The sequence below is a fragment of the Pristiophorus japonicus genome, chromosome 11, assembly GCF_044704955.1.
Source record: "Pristiophorus japonicus isolate sPriJap1 chromosome 11, sPriJap1.hap1, whole genome shotgun sequence".
NCBI classification, from domain to species: domain Eukaryota; kingdom Metazoa; phylum Chordata; class Chondrichthyes; family Pristiophoridae; genus Pristiophorus; species Pristiophorus japonicus.
Genome location: NC_091987.1, coordinates 125,031,702 through 125,051,737, shown reverse-complemented (window position 1 = coordinate 125,051,737; position 20,036 = coordinate 125,031,702). Strand labels below are relative to the sequence as shown.

Here is a 20,036-nt window from a genome sequence, read left to right as displayed (position 1 = left end):
GGGATCTGGAACTCAACTGCCTGGAAGACTGGATGCAGAAACCCTCACCACATTTAAGAGATGGTTGGATGGGCACTTAAAGTGCCGTAACCTGCAGGGTTATGGACCTAGAGCTGGTAATTGGGATTAGATGAGATGACCTTTTGTTGGTCGGCGCAGATAGAAATATAGAAACATAGAAAATAGGTGTAGGAGTAGGCCATTCAGCCCTTCAAGCCTGCCCCACCATTCAATATGATGATGGCTGATCATGCAACTTCAGTACCCCATTTCTGCTTTCTCTCCATACCTCTTGATCTCTTTAGCCGTAAGGGCCACATCTAACTCCCTTTTGAATATATCTAACGAATTGGCCTCCACAACTTTCTGTGGTAGAGAATTCCACAGGTTCACAACTCTCTGAGTGAAGATGTTTCTCCTCATCTCGGTGCTAAATGGCTTACCCCTTATCCTTAGACTGTGACCCCTGGTTCTGGACTTCTCCAACATTGGGGACATTCTTCCTGCATCTAACCTGTCCAATCCCGTCAGAATTTTATATGTTTCTATGAGATCCTCTCTCATTCTTCTAAATTCCAGTGAATATAAGCCTAGTCGATCCAGTCTTTCTTCATATGTCAGTCCTGCCATCCCGGGAATCAGTCTGGTGAAAGTTTGCTGCACTCCCTCAATAGCAAGAATGTCCTTCCTCATATTAGGAGACCAAAACTGTACACAATAGTCAAGATGTGGCCTCACCAAGGCCATGTACAACTGCAGTAAGACCTCCCCGCTCCTATACTCAAATCCTCTCATTTTGATGTAATGGTAAGTACTGCAGGGAATAGAGTACAGCCAGGTTGATCTCCTGGACTAGTTTTGATCGCCTGGATGGGTCGGAGAGGAATTTTCCCAGATTTTTTCTCCCTAAGTTGGCCTGGGTTTTTATCTGTTTTTTGCCTCTCCCAGGAGATCACATGGCTCCAGTTGGGGTGGGGTGTAGATGGTTTTAGTATAAGGGGTATTGCAGTGGTGTGGGGCGGACTGGTTAGGCTGGGTACTCTTTGCCTTTCCGTTATTGTTCATGGGTTTGTATGTAACCTTTAGGGTTGCTGACGAAGGACCGTGTGGCTCTTTGTCGGCCGGCACAGACATGATGGGCCAAAATGGCCTCCTTCTGCCGTGTAAATTTCTATGTTTCTATATTTCTATCACTTGCCTCAGGCAGAAGCTGTTGCTCAGTCCACTTCCAGCACAGATTCTGCAGGCGGCAAGTATTTGCAGCAAAGTCTTTATCCAGTGTCACCTCATTGGAAGGACTCTCTCACCGTTGACAGATTGTTTCTGTCATCTATACTTCACCTGCCATCTATTCCATCAACATGGGTGCCGTTTATACTGTCTCACCTTGGCCCTCAGAATCTGAACAGGATGAGCCCCAACACCAGCATCACCAACAACAGCACCAACATCTTCCGCAATCACCCGATGTTGCACAGGGTACTGGGCATCTGCACCTGAGCATATTGCTGCCCGGGAGACCAGGGATGGCCTCATCATGGCCAGATTTAGTTAACTTTATGCTATGCACTCACATAGCCACCACATGATGCGCCAGGTTGGCACCACCCCACACCACCATAAAGCATCCCTACAATGACATCACTAGACCTGTCCTCTCATTGAGCCAGGTAATATGCTGGACGGGCTTAATAGGCCTCAAAGGTAAGTTCATTTTCAACCGCGGAATGGAGGTAGCAACAGGCTCTGGACCCGACATGGCCACCGCCTGCACCGGACCCGGCAAGGTAAAGAAAATTCCGGCCTTGATGTCTTGTTCTACTGCGATCCTCTGGTGTCCGCTGAGGTTTTCTGCAAGAAAAATATCCGTTCAATGAGTGGCCATTTTGTGCTGTGTGTTTTAACCTGCAGCACAGTTTTATGCCCCAGGTTACCTTTATAAACAGAGGCTTTGAAGGAACGATTGTGAACTGACAATGAAAGAAAGAAGAAAGACTTGCATTTATATAGCGCTTTTCACAACATCAGGATGTCCCAAAGCGTTTTACAGCCAATGAAGTACTTTAGAAAGTGCAGTCACGTAGGAAACACAGCAGCCAATTTGCGCATAGGAAGATCCCACAAATAGCAGCGATAATGACCAGATAATCTGTTTTAGGTGTTGGTTAAGGCATAAATATTGTCCAGGGCACCGGGGAGAACTCCCCTGCACTTCTTCAAAATAGTGCTGTGGGACCTTTTATGTCCACCTGAGGGGGCAGATGGGGCCTCGATTTAACGTCTCATCAAAGATGGCACTTCTAACAGTGCAGCGCTCCCTCAGTACCTCATTGGAGTGTCAGCCTATATTTGATGCTCATGTCTCTGGGTACTACTTGAATCCACAACCCTCTGACTCGGCGGCAAGACTGAGCCATGGCTGACTAGATGGACTTTAATTGTCAGCTGTATGTGTGAATAATTAGTCGGTCTTCAACCTTTTTCATCTGTTCCTTTCCAGAGTTTGAGAGTGTAGTAATTATGTTACTGGGCTAATAATCCAGAGAACGTGAGTTCAAATACTCTCATGGCAGTTTGTGAATTTGAATTTAGTTTAAAATAAAAAATATATGGAAATAAAAAGCTGGTATCAGTAAAAGTGACTGTGAAACTGTCAGATTGTTGTAAAAACCTAACTGTTTCACTAACTTTCCCAGTCTGGCTCAGCGGGATTGTTACCCAGGCATGCGCTTTAATTTATTTTCTCTGATCACGTATCATGGACAAGAAGGTGGTGTGTGAACTATTTGCCAGTAATGTGCTAACAGAGTTTCATTTTCATGTTAGCTTGCCAATTTAAGGCATTGCAACCCTCTATTAATAGTCAGATATAGACATGTCTAGACTGCAATTAAGATTTGTCTTGGGTAGAGATTATTTCCTGTTGTTTGATTGTTGAAAAACCTAAACCTGTTTCATAAAGATACATGCTGCTCATTCACAGAAAACAATATTTAGGTACCTGTAATAGCTGATGTGTGCCACTGTAAGGAGAAATTAAATCTTGCAATGATGTCAATGTTCGTGAGCCATCACTGCAATTTATTTTTATTTGTACCATCCAACTGTAGCTGCACTTCAAATAGAAAGTACCAACCTGCTCCCTTTTACATAAAAACACAGGCAATGGTGGAAATCTGTCGTGGGTCAGTCAGCACATGTGAAAGGGGATGCAGATCCCTTGTTAGCAATGAAACATCAACAAGATCCCATCTGACAGACTTGTGGGGTATTTCCAGAAGTTTCTTTGATTTTTAATTTTGATTTCCAACATTTGCAATTTCACTTTTACTTTTCTGCTGCTGACCATACAGCCCCGTTTTCCGGGGTCAGTACCCGGATTAGGTATTACATACCCGGGCAAATAATAGTTCCAGAAGAGTCCCCGGTTCAGAAAACTCCTTCCCGTATAGAGTCTTTGGGCTGGAAATTCATCAAAAACCGTTACCACCGGTTTGCCGCCAAAAAAAAATGCTATGATTTCGAGGTGGAAGATTCATGAAAAAAATGGGGAAAAATCCACCCGGCGGGAAAAATTGGCGTTGCACGAGGATTCGTGGCGGAAACCGCGATTCTCGTCAACTTTAGTACGAGGACAATTACTGCTGCGAGTTGGGCCTAGGGAGGGTGGAAAACACAAAAAATATTTTTCATAAAAACAAAAAATCAAATGTCAAAAAACATTCACAAGACCCTTTTTGTAGTGAATCCCTGCAAAAAAAATTTAAAAATAAACGTTACCTTTTTTTCAGGTTTTCACAGCTACCGTCGTTCTACGGTCTGCACTGACATGTTTTTTTTCGGTGTTTTTTTGGACCCTATCTACAGGTCACCGCTGTGATCAAACTCAGGGAAAAGTGCTTTTTCCAGTCTTGCCCGCCCAGCGGTATTTCAAAACCACCGGTGGAAGTCTTCAATGAATTTTCCGCCGCACCGTTTTGCGCCCAAAATGGCAAAATACTGCCGAAAAACGAGGGGAAAGGCTGATGAATTTGTAGCCCTTTGTTTTTTTAAACTCGAATGTGCAGAAACTCCGGGGGGAGATTCTCGTCTAATCCTGCCTGGTTTGAGCTCAGGAATGGATTCGAGGAGCTGGTTGAACGGGGGTGGCGATGGCGGCCCCGCCTTCCCACAATGCAGCATTGTAGAGAAAAGCCCCCATCGATAGCTCGGGCTGCACTGCACTCTGGGGGATTAAGTCAACTGACCCCATGTTTCGGCAAATAGTGACTGGCCGGAGGGCAGAACCTTTCAAATGCACGGGTGAAAGCAAGGGTGCAGTGAGAGCTAGTGGGTGAGTGGGTTAACTTTACTTAAGATCAGTACGGTGCATCGTCTTTTACTATTGAATAGGGCAAGCTCTGAATTCTCCCACCAGGAAGAGGTTTCTGAAACCTTCTGATACAGAGGGTGTTTCACACCTTATATGGAAAGTCTGTTTGGAACAGATTTAAAATTGAGAAATTAAAAGTTTGTGTATTCAGGGATGAGTATAGATGGTACAGCACTATCGCCAGAACACACACATGATTCGAGATTTGGTGTAAAATGAAAATGATGTAGTCTCTAAGCATATTCCACTCACAGAAGCAATAAGGTCATCTTGCTGGTTTTCTTGAAACCTGTCCTGGCTACTTTGCTGTGCTCCCACCCTGTGTGTCCCCGGATACGGTCACCCTCCCATACAGCTTGTGGGAGCTGGCAAAACAACCCACTCCTCAAACTCTAGTCGCGCATGCTTTGCTAAAAGGAAGTAATTACTTTTTAAAAAGTTAGTAACCAGCATATGGTATTTTGAAACTTTTAGATGTCAGGCACTGTGAAATAGATATCGTTCTTGGGCAGTAACGGGAAGTCCAGTTTGTGCCTTCGTGCATGTGGTATATGTAAAAGAAATAGTACTGGTGGTTTGTGAAATTTGGCATTAGTGTCCTAGGATGGGATGATCCATACCACTTTCCCCATTCTTGCCTCTCTGGTTACTACATAGTACCAGTCCTCAAACTTTTCGTGAGATTTTCTAAGTTTGTCCTTTTACATAGGCAAATGGATCTCGCAAGATTAGGAGCAGAGTTTTTTCTATCGACCAAACCTGGTCCTTCTGATTTAGTGCCATATTTTTTGTTTAATTCATTTATGGAATGTGGGTGTCGCGGGCAAGCCCATCATTTGTTACCCATCCCTAATTGCCCTTGAGAAGGTGGTGCTGAGTTGCTTTCTTGAACCGCCTACTCCTGTTCCTCTGTTCCTGTCACATGCACGAGGGGCTGAATGGCCTACTCCTGTTCCTATGTTCCTGCCATAAGTTCGAGAGGCTGAATGACCTACTCCTGTTCCGACGTAATACTAGCTTGGCTGAAACAATACGAGTTCCAAAACCAAACTTTTTAGATGACCACTATTGCACCAGAGAGAAGGCAATGAACAATGACGACTGTGATCCAGAACAAATAGAACAAACTATTTGTAGAAATATACTTAGCAAATTTAATCAGTAGGTAGTACATTGGCTCCCAATTCAGCAGCACCTGGAATTTCAAATTCTTATCCTTGTGTTCAAAATCCCCTCCATGGCCTCGCATCTCCCTATCTCTGTAACTAACAGGGATTGTTCAAGGCTGGAGTAGAATTCCTCTTTGGTCTCGTCTGTAGCTTCCAGTGTTGGGGCGTACACACTGATGACCAAAAGCGCACTGGTTCCGGGCTAGGGTGAGCCGAAAGGTCATGAGGCGTTCATTTATCCCACAGGGGGAGTCTCTGAGATGCCCGACTAGTTCATTTTTTATGGCGAAGCCTACCCCATGGCGGCAGTGTTCTTCTTCTGGTTTACCTTTCCAGAAGAAGGTGTAACCACTACCTTGTTCCTTGAGCTTGTTGTTCCAGGTCCCAAACTTCATTTTAAAGGATGGAAGATGTCTGTGCATGAATTCTTTTAATGTGGGGTGGCCGTTGCACACCAGCTACCACACAGGCTTGACAGAGCAAGGTCTTGGTCCAGTGAAAAGGGGATCCAAGATGATTGAAGACCAGGCTCCACTGCATGGGCTGAGTACACACACACACACACACACACACACACACACACACACACACACACACACACACATATATTCCTACTGTCCTGAGTCCCAATGGGCGACAAGCTGATCTTCCCGGGCGCCAGAGTTGGAAAGGACACAGACCTCTGGGGAGCTGTGATCGGCAGAAAGCGGGTAGGGAAAACTAACTCCAATGGTAACCTCCTCCTGACTAAATGCTTAAAACATGGTCTTGTCATAACCAACACCTTGTTCCGTCAGAGAGACAAGTAAAAGTCTTCATGGCAACACCCTCACTCCAAGCACTGGCATTGGCTAGACCAAGTCATCGTCCGAGCGAGGGACTGCAAGGACTGCTGGACTTACCATGGCCTAATCCGCTCTGACATCTCCATCAATGGAGCCCCCAAACAGCAGCGGCAACAGAAACGCTGCCGCAGGACAATCAACACTGGAACACTCAAAGACCCTGCTAAGAAAGCCCTATTCAGTCAGTGCCTCACAACCAACCTGGCAACTTCCAGTGAGCCGGAGACACAAAGGGCTAGACTTTCGGCACATCATCGCCCATTTATCCCCCATTTAGCGCCCATATAAGAGTTGAGATGTAGGCTATCGCTCATATTTGCTAAAAAGTGGAAACTAGCACCCGATTGTAGCCCATTTATTGCTGGCCCAACTTTCGGCACACATGAATGTGTTGCATCGCCTGGCCTAATTTTTTTTTTAAATGACGTCATCCGCGTATAAGGCCGAGAATAGTGCTGAAAATGGAAACTTGCGCCCGATTATCGCCCAGATTATCACCGACTGCTACTTTCGGCAATTCGCCGAAATGAACGCTGAAGAAAAGCTGCACTCACCTGACCTTAACCTGTACTACTTGGCACTACAGATACCATTTTCTAACTCGGAGAATCTGTACTGAAAGGATGCTTCAAGTGCTTGTGAGGAGAATCAAATTGTGAGTGATGTTAAGGGTCTTTTTGATTCTTGCCAATCATCTAATCACATTTGTATCTATTGAGGACAAATTAAGGGCACATAGTGATTTATAGTGATGGGACCTGTAATTTCTCAACGAATATTGATGACTACTTGCATGCTGCAGAATAGGGATGGGAGAAGGTATATTGAAGAGCAGTATGTGCCCAATCAAAGAGATGGCAGACTGCTGCGGAGGAGGAGATGTTAAACCCAACGCATTTATAGGGATAAGCGATCATATCTGAACTTGTCCGATAACAGGTGCGTTAGGAGGCTGCGCTTCCGAAAGGAGGTCATCAGTGAGATATGCCAGCTAATTAAGGAAGATCTGCAGCCTACCAGCACCATCAGGACCGCACTGCCCGTTGAGGTTAAGGTTACTGCGGCACTTTCCTTCTACGCATCAGGCTCCTTTCAGGCCTCAGCTGGCGACATTTGCGGTATTTTCTCAGCACGCCACACATTGCTCCATTCGACAGATGACTGAAGCCCTTTACTCATGCAGGATGGACTTTATAAGCTTCCCTGTGACCAGGGAGTCACAGACTTAGGGGGCTTTGGGTTTCTTGCGAATAGTAAACTTCCCCAAGGTGCAGGGAGCAATAGACTGTACGCACAACGCCCTGCGAGCACCTTTACAGGATGCAGAGGTGTTTCGGAACCGAAAGGGATTCCACTCCCTGTATGTGCAGCTCGTTGTCGATCACAAGCAAATAATCATGACAGTAAATGCAAATTTTCCAGGCAGCATCCATGATGCTCACATCTTGCGTGAGAACACTGTCTCTGACATGTTTAAGAGTCAGCCACAAGGTCACGGTTGGATGCTGGGGGATAAAGGATATGGCCTTGCCAGCTGGCTTATGCCCCCCCTGCGTAAGCCCTAGACAGAAGCCGAGAAGCACTACAATGAAAGCCATATCGCTGCACGCAATATCGTCAAAAAGACAATTGGAGTGCTTAAGCGGCACTTCAGATGCCTGGACCACTCAGGAGGCAACCTACAATACCACCCTGAGCAGGTCGCTGAGTTCATTGTGGTGTGCTGCATGTTTCATAGCCTAGCTATGAGGAGAGGACAACAATTGCCAGATGGGACTGCTGGTCCACCTCAGGAGAGGGGGGAGGTGGAAGAGGAGGACAAAGAGGAGGATCACGAGGACCTCGGGGAGGACATTCAGCCTGGTGATGAACCCATGCCTCCACCCCACCCTAAACCACTGGAAAAACCCCGTGGTAGTTATGCAGCTGCAAAACTCTTGCGTCAGCAACGCATAAATGAACGCTTTGCGTGAACTTACATTGGTGACAGTCACAGTTGCGTTACGTTTCATCCTTGCCTGGCCTGGGCTGGCCTGGCCATCGTTTCCAACCCTTGTATTGATGTTTTACCATATGCTATTAGAAGACACTTCAGAACAATTGTAAAGTTAAATAAAAATGTTTAATAATTAAAGATGAATTTGAAAATTTTTAGAACAAACATATAGCACGCCCCCCCGCCCCCAATCCCGAAAAGTCAACAGTATTTGTAACACAACAATAATATAACAACACCCTCCCACCATCCCCAACAGTGAGTGAACATTTAACAAAAAATTATTTTGAACAAGAACTAAGAACTAAATACAGCACCTCCCCCCCCCCCACACCGCCCTTCCTGCGGCCATGCTTCCCTCCTGCACCTTTACCCCCTCCTTGTATTAACTCCTCGAATAATGGGACCGAGACGTCTTACAGCAGGGGACCTTAAGGCCTGCTGCTGTGGGGGGGGGGGGGGTGACATCGGCAGAATCTCCTCAGTGGCTGGAGGAGAAGACGTTTCCGAAGAAACGTCAGAAGGAAGTTCTACCTCCTGTCTCGCATCTGTCATGGTGCTTGGTGGGACGGCACCTTGGGGTGCAGTGCCGTCTCCCGACACTATCACAAGCCGCAAGGCATGGACAGTGTCGGTCGTTTGCCCCATTGCCACAACTATCCACTCCATGCCCTCCGTTATTCGTGCGGACATTGTTGCAATGTTTCCGGTCAACCCACCAAGCGCCTGGAGGAGCTCTCGACCTATGTCGACACTCGCCTTTGACAATGAGACCATGTCCTCGTTTGTATCTGCCCATCACAGCATGTGGGGTCAGCGTGGGCACTGGACGCCTTGGAGTGCCCTGCTGCAAGCCACTTGGCCCCTCTACTTCATCTTTCGATGAAGATGTGGCCGCAGGTACCACAGATGACAAATGCTCATCTTCCTACTCCTCAGTAGTCTCCTCTTCTGGACCCGTGGTGATGACCACCTGCAGCAACAAAGGGGTTGTTGCAGGGGCCTCCCTTTGCACCTCGGTAGCTACAAAATATAATTGAGGTTAGTAGAAGAGAAGGGTAGACATGAGAATGCTTGCGCTGCGCTGGCATATGTACGAGGAGCAACACTACTGCAATAAATGTGAACGAGAGACGTTACATATAATATGGTTATAAATCTATGGAATTCTCTGCCCCAGAGAGCTGTGGAGACTGGGTCATTTAATATATTTAAGGTAGAGATGGACAGATTTTTGAGCGATAAGGAAGTAAAGGGTTATGGGGAGCGGGCAGGGAAGTGGAGCTGAATCCATGATCAGATCAGCCATGATCTTATTAAATGGCGGAGCCGGCTCGAGGGGCCAAATGGCCCACTCCTGCTCCTATTTCTTATGTTCGTAACCTGAGAGTAGTACATAAGCTGCATGCATAACATGACATCATTCATATATTATAATGAAATGCTGTTACATTACTTTAAATTACCACTGCTTTACACATTACTCACGTGACGCAACAACGGGATCTGCACCACCATGGGTGACAGAACGATTGTGGTTGCCCACTAGTGCTGCGGCACATTCCTCCAAGTCAGTGAGCGGCTGCAGTTCAGCAGGGCCTCCTCCGGTGCGCCTCGGCTCCGCCTGATTCTTAGATATCTTCCTCTGCAAACGTGACAAGAGCATGGCATAAGCGAATTGACTAGGTACTATTACAGAAAGACAACAGATTCTAACGGTGTATGTTAATATGGTTTGTATCCACAATGGATGCATGGTTATAACATTTACGTTCAGGGAAAATAGGACTAATGCTTGACACCAAACATCTCATGTACAATCTCCAGGAAGGGCCCGATCCACGGGTCGTGCCATTTGGAGGTAGGCGGTTTATTTGACTCTATGGAGGTCCCCCAGGGGGGGAATCAGGACCACTGGTGATTTCGGCAATGACAGGACCATAATGGGAGGGGGCACCGTGTCCATGGGCTATCCTCGGAGACCTCCGTGTGGCCGGAGCTAATGTCCCAAAGTGTCCCAGGGCAGATAGTGAGCCAGGGCAGCTCTCCCCCAGTACAGACTGGGTCACTGTATGCGTGACAGCAGCCGGAGAGACTGACACAGTCTGGGTAAAGGTGCCCGGATCCTCATTGCTCAGTCGTGCCCCATCCATCAACCTAACCGAAAAAGAGACGGTGCCCAAGTTAAAGACTTGCTCACAGCACACACAAATTCTCCTTCTAAACTAATGTGGTAGAAATGCCGAGTGTTTGTGGTCTGTCTGTTTCCAGTCATTCCTTTAAATGATAATTAATACTGTTCATTAAATGTAAGGTACCTGAGCAAAATTAGACTTAAAAGGCGCAGGTTCCGACCCCAGTCCAAATCTTAGCAGGGAAGCTACCCAAGATTCATTACAATCTGGCAGATTTACATTCTAATGAATTCAGTGGATCATTACAATTTAAAATCTCATAATTTAATACTTTTGCCGAAGCAACCAGGCTGTTCCACCTCTTGCAGCACATGGTCTGCATCACGCCTTTCGTGGGCCATGAGGAAACAATCGACGATCTCACCCCATATTTTTTGATAGGTGCAGGGGCGGAGGTTTCCCACGCACATGCCCACCCCAGGTTAAATATCCCCATTGACTTTCCACCTCATTTACGAGGGCCTCATTTGCTTCATTGGAAAAGACTTTCGCCTTCCTTCTCCCTGACAGCTCCTCCTGCTGCACATTTGTATCGCTCAACTTTTTTGATAAACACCTCTAAGATTTAAGACTCAAGTTTAAAGAACAGAGACAATGCTCAAATTACAACTAAATCATTGATCAACTCCGATGACTGCTTCTTTCTCACTCCTTCTCTCTCTCACTCTCTAACTCTTCTGAGCATGTGCAGAAGATGCCTAAACTCCCGAATCGCGGGAAAACTTCTTTGCTAAAAAGAAACGCGCATGCGTAGAATGGCTGTTGCTATGAACGCCAGCCTTGCACGACTGAATACATCACTAGGGCCCATTTCACATGGCTCTAGCCCATTTCGCACTGCGAAGACTATCGCCCAAAATAAAAAGCTGAAACTAGCGGTCTTTAAAATGGGCGATATTCCAGCGATCCTGAAAAATAAAAAAACACTAGAGCCGGAAATATCGCCCATTTTTGGGCAATAGCGATCATAGTGGAAAGTGTCCACAATCCCTGGTCTGCCCTCAAGGCCTCCATAATTAGCACCTGTGAAAAGATGCTTGGTCACTCCAAGAGGAAACACCAAGACTGGTTCAACGAGAATGACCAGGAGATCCAGGAGCTAATAAGCCGCAAACGCAAAGCATTCTTAAACTGGAAACAGCAACACAACTCGATAGTAAGAAAGCAGCTTCATAGACGTCTGAAGGCCGAGGTCTAACATAACATTTGCGACCTAAAGAACAGATGATGGGTGGGAAAAGCGCAACTAGCCGACAACCATGACGTGCATGGATTCTTTAGCGCAGTCAAGCCCACTCACGGCCCAAGCACACAAGGAAGCCAAGCACAAACAGCAGGAGGAGTGCACGACAACCCAGGCACCCCACCCACCCATCCCTCCAATCACCATCTGCCCCCCCTGTGACAGAGACTGTAGATCCCACATCGGACTCATCAGTCACCTGAGAACTCATAGTGAGGAAGCAAGTCATCCTCGACTCCAAGGGACTGCTTAAGAAGAAGAGAAGAACCTCCTCCAGTCCTGCAACCCTCCAAAATCTCTGCATTCCTACAATTCTGGCCTCTTGCTCATTCCCCATTTTGCATCATTGACGGCCGTGCCTTCAGCTGCCATGGGCCTCAAGCTCTGGAATTCCCTCCCTAATCCTCTCCATTTCTCTCTCCTTTTAAGATGCTCCATAAAACCTGCCTCTGTTCTAATATCTCTATGTGTCAAATTTGATCTGATTACACTCCTGTGAAGCGCCATGGGACGTTTTTACTACGTTAAAGGCGCTAAATGAATGCAAATTGTTGTTGTTCTTGTTGAATGTCAGTTTAAAATGGAGAAGTTTTTATATAACACAGCTAACCTGTAAAGAATTCATTTCTGAGGTGCTCAGAATGTGTTTATTGGAAGAAAATTTCTGTTGCCATCTTTGTATGACTAAATTTGTGGCCAACATTTGTAAAACGTTACACTGACTTGGTGCTCAAGGATTCAGGTCCTGGTAAGATCTTCAGACAAGTTGTGGTGACTGTAGCTACAGTCATCCCAATTTGTTTTGAAAATGTAAGATAGAATCTGGTCAGCCGGCTACTTGAAGCCAGATAGACGCAAATATAATTGCTGCTCTTAGCTTGACAGCATTGGACAACACCAGAGGGAAATGAATACCATGCAAATATACCAGAAGATAATTTTCCAGAAGACCTTCTGGCCAATGTGAACTCGATTGGTCCGGTGGGAATCAGGCGATGGCAGGCTGAAAATCCCGGTGCTGGACATCCCACTCCGCTCCCGCCTGCCGCCATTTTGTTCAGCACCTTCACGAGAGATGGCCCAGACTCCGGCCTGAAGAAACAGGCAGGTGCCTCATGCCAAGTATTTAACTCAGGGCCCTGTGATGTCAATAGACGCCCAACACCATTTTGACTGGAAGAAAACTGATGTAGCACGCAGTCCAGGACCTGCCCAGTGCTAATTGGTGGTACAGGAATGGAAGTTCAGCTGGAGGTGCTATTTAAAAGGGGCACTCACCTGCAAGTATACAGATCATTGGTATCTGCTTTCAATTTGCCTGGCTAGATTTGTTCTCAAGTTTTCCCATTGCAATTCACTGATTTTCAGTCTTCTGCCTCATAGGCTTCAGGAAGCCCAAGGCTCAAGATGACAGTCAGCTTGGCCAGCTTACTGCAGTTGGAGCAAGAGGTGCAACTGGAGCAGTGGCAGGTCAGGGGACCTCCAGGAGATGCAGTTGGGACTCTGAGGAGCTCACATGTGAGGAGGGCTGCTCGCGGATGCCCAGATTCAGTTTACTGAGGAGCAATGCACCAGGAGGCTGCATTTCTCCAGAGAGGATGTCATAGACCTGTGCAAGAAGACCTGCAACCTACTCTCCCAGTTGGCCACGCATTGCCTGTGACTGTCAAAGTAACTGTGGGTCCTTTCTAGGCCATAGCAGAGTAACATCAGTCACATTCGTCAATTTAAAGTCCATGCCTGCAGCAAACAAGTCAGCGTTGTCGTCTTTGCCAAGGCCAATGACTTTATAACAGTTCCCATGGATACCAGCTGGAAAGGGCTTTGCTGCCATCGCAGGCTCTGCCCAAGATCAGGCTCTGATTGGCTGCACACACATAGCCACCAGGGCACCACCTGGAGAAGTCTACCAATGAATGTTCAGCTGATGTGTGAGGCAAATTCACAGAGTGGGCACTGAGAGATGGGCATTCAGAAAGTGCGGGCAGGATGAGAGAGAGTCATGTACAAGAAAGTGGCTCCATTGCGGAACGTCAGCAGAGGAGTGCAATGCTCTGTGCTTGTTCCCAAAGGCTGTTGGTGCCTGTTGTGAGGACAGCAACAACAGGTGAATGCGTGACTGGAATGAGAAGGAGAGATGGTGCAGTGTTCCCTTGTAATTGGTGGAGAACAAATGTGGAGTGGGGGAGGGAGGGAGGGAGGAAGAACTGTGGCCAGAATCAATGTGGAGAAATAGAGAGAAGGAAGACATTGTTCCTGCCCTTGCTGTCTGGGTCAGGTTGTCGAAGCGGTTCTGGCACTGAGCCCACGTCCTGAGGGGAGGTGATGGTGTGAGTGTTGACGTTGTTTGCCATCGCCCTTCAGGCCTTCCTGCAGCACCTGCCATCTGAGGAGGACAGGACCTGCCTCTGCCATGCCAGAGAATCGAGGTGTGCTTGTCTGCGACATGTAGCCCTTCATCAACCATCCAGTGGCTGCACACTCAGTGTTAATGGGCACTGGGCCTACTGGAAATGCCACCCCCAATTACATGGGGTGCCCGTCACCATTGGAAAGGAGGATCTTAAAAGGAGGACCAAGGCAAAGAGGTTTAGGTAGAGAGCTCCAGAGTGTGGGGCCTAGACATGAAGGCATGGCTGCCGAGCTAAACTTCTATCCAATCAAACAGACCCCAACACAACAGCACGACCCATCAAAATCCAGTCTCATTTCTTCCGCTAAGTGGACACAAATAAATGCCTAAAGCTCACAGGCTACATCGAAGCTGTTTGAAATAAATGGAACAGACTCCCTGGGAACATTGCTGGAAGAAACGTGAGTCTATTGAGCTCAGTCAAGGACATCTTGTAGCTAAAGTGAATCACAACAACCTGCTTTTATCAAACATATGAAAAGAAAGTTGTACATTTTTACCCAAAAAACCGTTCCAAAATTCTGGTTGAAATATTTCCACTATCTTTGACATTTGCACTACTTAGATATCAGCCGTGGCTCATTGGGTAGCATTCTGGCCTCTGAGTCGGAAAGTTATGGGTTCAAGTCCCACTCAGATCTTGGTTGACCCTTTGCTACAGGGAGTTCTGCACTGTCGGAGGTGCCGTCTTTCGAAAGGACGTTAAACTGAGGTCCCGTCTGCAATGCTCCCTGTCATTTTTTTCGGGGTGTCTGGCCCCTTTATGGTGCTGTGCGGCCCAATTAAAATATCGCACATGTGCGGGTTTCCTATTGAAAAGCTGGCAAGCCGGCTGACCGGGATCTCCTGTAGTGCTGCCTGGCTGATGCGGACCCCTGTAGCACTGCCCCGCTGAGTGGGGATTCCTGTAGTGCTGCCTGGCTGACCGGGGACCCCTGTAGCACTGCCCCGCTGAGTGGGGACCCCTGTAGTGCTGCCCAAAGGATGGGCAATAAATGCCAGCTTTGCCAGCAACGTCCACATCCCCAGAATGATGAACTAAAAGGGAGGAAGGGGCAATGGTTAGAGAAGTTTCTAAGCTGGTTTAGTGCACCATCTAGAGGCCAGTTACAGAACAGTGTAGAGAGGGGTTTGGGAGTCAGTGATTTTCCCACCAAGACTACTGTGTGCTAGAGAGGGATTTAAGAGGGAATGTCTTTGTTTAAACAAAAATAGGAAATTTAAATAATCTTTTTAAAGCTTTGAGATGTGAGACTCAAGGCAATGTCCTCATGTTTGAGTTTCCATACACTGCAGTATAAATCCAACCTTGGAGAATGTATTTCCCAAGTAGTGCTGTTCTCTTACGTTTAGTGTGCTCATTCTAAATTCCTCTGTGCGCATTTTTGTTGTACTGCAAGAGTTAACCCTTTGATTTTAAACGAGTGTATAAAAAATATGTGTTAACAAAAATACCACGCACAGGAGTTTCGTAGAAGTGTGTTTGAGTGGGAACAGCACGGGTTGGAAAATAAACCTCTTTGGGACTGGTGTATCAATACTGGGATTCCAGAAATGGTAAATGCTGGTGCTACCCCTGGGTTTGAGCTGGTTGTAAACTTTGTTTGGCTAGCATGAGTGCCTGAGGCAGGAGGCATTGATAAAGGGCATAGGGCGGGAAGTGGAGTTCAGGAAGAAGCTCCTCGAGGGGCTGTATGGCCTACTCCCGCTCCTATTTCTTATGTTCTTTATATTAAACATTTTGGGCAAGGCTGTATTTAAAAAAAATACACAATGTGCCTTCAGCCGTCTAGGCCATGAGCTCTGGAATTACCTCCATAGACCACTCCACTTTTCCACCTCTCTCCCTCCTTTAAGACTCTCCTTAAAATCTACCTTTTTGACCAAGCTTTTGGTCACCTGTTTTATTGTCTACTTCTTTGGTTTGGTGTCAGCCTATGTTTTGATTTTGCTCCTGCGGAGTGTCTTGGGCCCTATATAAATGCAAGTTGTTGTTGTGTTAGTTCACTATAAAAAAAAACAACGAGCAAGTCCATTCAAACTTGTTTTTTTTGATTGAGCAAAACAGACTATATTTCCTAAAGTGTGTTTGTGGAGGCATGGAAATCCTCTGTTGATTGATTGGCAGACATTCTGGTGCAACTTGGAAAGCCTCAATTCCATCTGTTTCCATTTTAAAAACACATGGGAAACATTTTTTAACCAGTAATCTCACGGAGCAGAATCCCCACCCGTTGTAGAACCCGCCCGAATATCATCCGGTTAGATTCTCAGTGCTCCCTCCCATTACCTAGTGTCGGAGGATAACCAGCCAGGTGAAGACATCAGCTCACCCCAGTCTCCTGATGTTCCCTGCGCCCACTACAGTGACGGTTTTAATCTGCTGTTGGAGGTGCTGCATTGTGGAGGAATTTTTGTTTTTTATTTTTTGAGTTACGTTTCCGTCAATGGTTGATGCCCTCTTGCTCCCCATTTCCTCAGCCCCTCAAGTACCGTGAAGCTTAGGTGACCTGTGAATTGAGGGGCCTGCCACTCAGCCAATGTTGTCTGTTGCTGGACCTCCGCCTGGCTCCTTCCTGTGAAGTGTAGCTGAGACTGGGAGGGCCTGATAATGGTTTCAATGATTTTGAGTTGTGTTTAGGCCGTGCTATAATGGGCACAGGAAAAATCATGTCAAGATTTTTTGTAAAATAAAAAAATTCTGTGGAGGTGAGGAATGCTGGGAAATGGAAAATGTTTTCAAGTGATATCCTCCAGTGCCAGCAGTGGTGTAGGCCCACATTACAGCACATCAGCGGTGTAGGCCCACATTACAGCACAGCAGTGGTGCAGGCCCACATTACAGCACATCAGCGGTGTAGGCCCACATTACAGCACATCAGTGGTGTAGGCCCACATTACAGCACATCAGTGGTGTAGGCCCACATTACAGCACATCAGTGGTGTAGGCCCACATTACAGTACAGCAGTGGTGTAGGCCCACGTTACAGCACATCAGTGGTGTAGGCCCACATTACAGCACATCAGTGGTGTAGGCCCACATTACAGCACATCAGTGGTGTAGGCCCACATTACAGCACAGCAGTGGTGTAGGCCCACGTTACAGCACAGCAGTGGTGTAGGCCCACGTTACAGCACATCAGTGGTGTAGGCCCACATTACAGCACAGCAGTGGTATAGGCCCACGTTACAGCACATCAGTGGTGTAGGCCCACATTATAGCACAGCAGTGGTGTAGGCCCACATTGCAGCACAGCAGTGGTGTAGGCCCACATTACAGCACAGCAGTGGTGTAAGGCCCACGTTACAGCACATCAGTGGTGTAGGCCCACGTTAGCCCACGTTACAGCACATCAGTGGTGTAGGCCCACATTACAGCACAGCAGTGGTGTAGGCCTACGTTACAGCACATCAGTGGTGTAGGCCCACATTACAACACAGCAGTGGTGTAGGCCTACGTTACAGCACAGCAGTGGTGTAGGCCCACATTATAGCACAGCAGTGGTGTAGGCCCATATTGCAGCACAGCAGTGGTGTAGGCCCACATTACAGCACAGCAGTGGTGTAAGGCCCACGTTACAGCACATCAGTGGTGTAGGCCCACGTTACAGCACATCAGTGGTGTAGGCCCACATTACAGCACAGCAGTGGTGTAGGCCTACGTTACAGCACATCAGTGGTGTAGGCCCACATTACAGCACAGCAGTGGTGTAGGCCCACGTTACAGCACAGCAGTGGTGTAGGCCCACGTTACAGCACAGCACAGGGTGCAGAGCAAAACAATGCAGCCTAGATTTGATGGCACCCAAGACTGAGTCTGAAACTATCGGTGCGGTGAACTCCTGTGCCTGTAGAGGCCCGAGGACCGTCCAAAATTGGACCTCGGGACTTGTTGGAATAAATCCAGTGATCTGCGGGGGGCTGATCAGGCACCACGATGCAGGTCGTGCATCTGGGCCCTTGGAATCTCAGGCGGCATAATGCCAAGCCGCCCGCGGGTAAATTGGCGAGGAGGTGGGGGGTGGGGGCGACAGTGGCCCAGGGTATTAATAAGGGGGCATAAAGAGCACTGCAGCTCCTATTGGCTCCACATTAAGGTAAGTTTAAAATTAAAGGTACAGTATTGTGCACAGAGTATACTGTTATAATAGTGCACTGAATATATAAACAACAATAACTTGCATTTATATAGTGCCCTTTAACTTAGTAAATTATCCCAAAACACTTCATAAGAGCGTTATCAAATAAAACTGTTGCAATACTGTCGACTGATTGTTACAGTACCATGCAGCATACTCTGGAGACCATGTATTAGCAGCATAATCTGTTGAAACAAAATAATTTTGTTGCCAAAATATTTTTTTAAATAGTGAAATATATTGAAATATATTCTTCCTTGTTTAAATTTTTGCCTCCTTTTTGACAGGATCTAGTATGGCAACAGGAGGTGAGATGAATGGCTCAGGGAATTTAATGGACTTCCTGGATGAATCAGTCCCAGAGGTTGGAATGTATGAGGACTTTCACACGATTGACTGGTTGAGAGAAAAGTCCCGCGATACCGACAGACATAGAAAGGTATTTCTACCATTTTTATTTGTTCATTTATGGGATGTGGGTGTCGCTGGCATTAAACGGACATTTCTAATTGTCCTTGAGAAGGAGGTGGTGTGCCATCTTCTTGAACCGCTGCAGTCCTTTTGATGAACGTACTCCCACAGTGCTGTTAGGGAGGGAATTCCAGGATTTTGACCCAGTGATGATGAAGGACCAGCGATATATTTCCAGGTCAGCATGATGTGTGACTTGGAGAACTTGCAGGTGATGGTGTTCCCATGCGTCTGCTGCACTTGTCCTTCTAGGTGGTAGAGGTTGCGGGTTTAGGAGGTGCTGTCGAAGAAGCCTTGGTGAGTTGCTGCAGTGCATCTTGTAGATGGTACACACTGCAGCCACGGTGCGCCGGTGGTGCAGGGAGTAAATGTTTAAGGTAGTGGATGGGGTGCCAATCAAGCGGGCTGCTTTGTCCTGGATGGTGTCGAGCTTCTTGAGTCTTGTTGGATCTGCACTCATCCAGGCAAGTGGAAAGTATTCCATCACACTCCTGACTTGTGCCTTGTAGATGGTGGATAAGCTTTGGAGATTCACGAGGTGAGATACTCGCCGCAGAATATCCAGCCTCTGATCTGCTCTTGTAGCTACAGTATTTATGTGGCTTGTCCAGTTACGTTTCTGGTCACTGGTTACCCCCAGGATGTTGATGGTGGAGGATTTCACGTTGGTAATGCCATTGAATGTCAAGGTGCGGTGGTTAGACTCTCGCTTGTTGGAGATAATCATTGCCTGGCACTTGGGTGGCATGAATGTTACTTGCCACTTATCAGCCCAAGTCTGAATGTCGTCCAGGTCTTGTTGCATGTGGGCATGGACTGCTTCATTTACTGAGAAGTTGCGAATGGAACTGAAAATTGTGCAACCATCAGCGAACATCCCCACTTCTGACCTTATGATGAAGGGAAGATCATTGATGAAGCAGCTGAAGATGATTGGGCCTAGGACACTGCCCTGAGGAACTCCTGCAGCGATGTCCTGGGGCTGAGATGATTGACCTCCAACAACCACAACCATCTTCCTTTGTTGTAGGTAGGACTGCAACCAGTGGAGTTTCCCCCCTGATTCCCATTGACTTCAGTTTTACTAGGGCTCCTTGATGCCACACTCGGTCAAATGCTACCTTGATGTCAAGGGTAGCCACTCTCACCTCACCTCTGGAATTTCTTCTGTTCTGATTAGATTTGTTGATAAA

At 47.0% G+C, this 20,036-nt stretch overlaps 1 protein-coding gene across 1 annotated transcript in view; it reads left to right on the top strand.

The window, feature by feature from the left end:
• Nucleotides 1-20,036, top strand: part of LOC139276261 (H(+)/Cl(-) exchange transporter 4) — a 126,358-nt gene that overhangs the window by 61,759 nt on the left and 44,563 nt on the right. The window contains exon 3 of the mRNA XM_070893992.1: nt 18,660-18,811. Coding sequence (XP_070750093.1) covers nt 18,668-18,811 — 144 coding nt within the window. The 5' untranslated portion in view covers nt 18,660-18,667. The remainder of the gene's footprint in view (nt 1-18,659; nt 18,812-20,036) is intronic.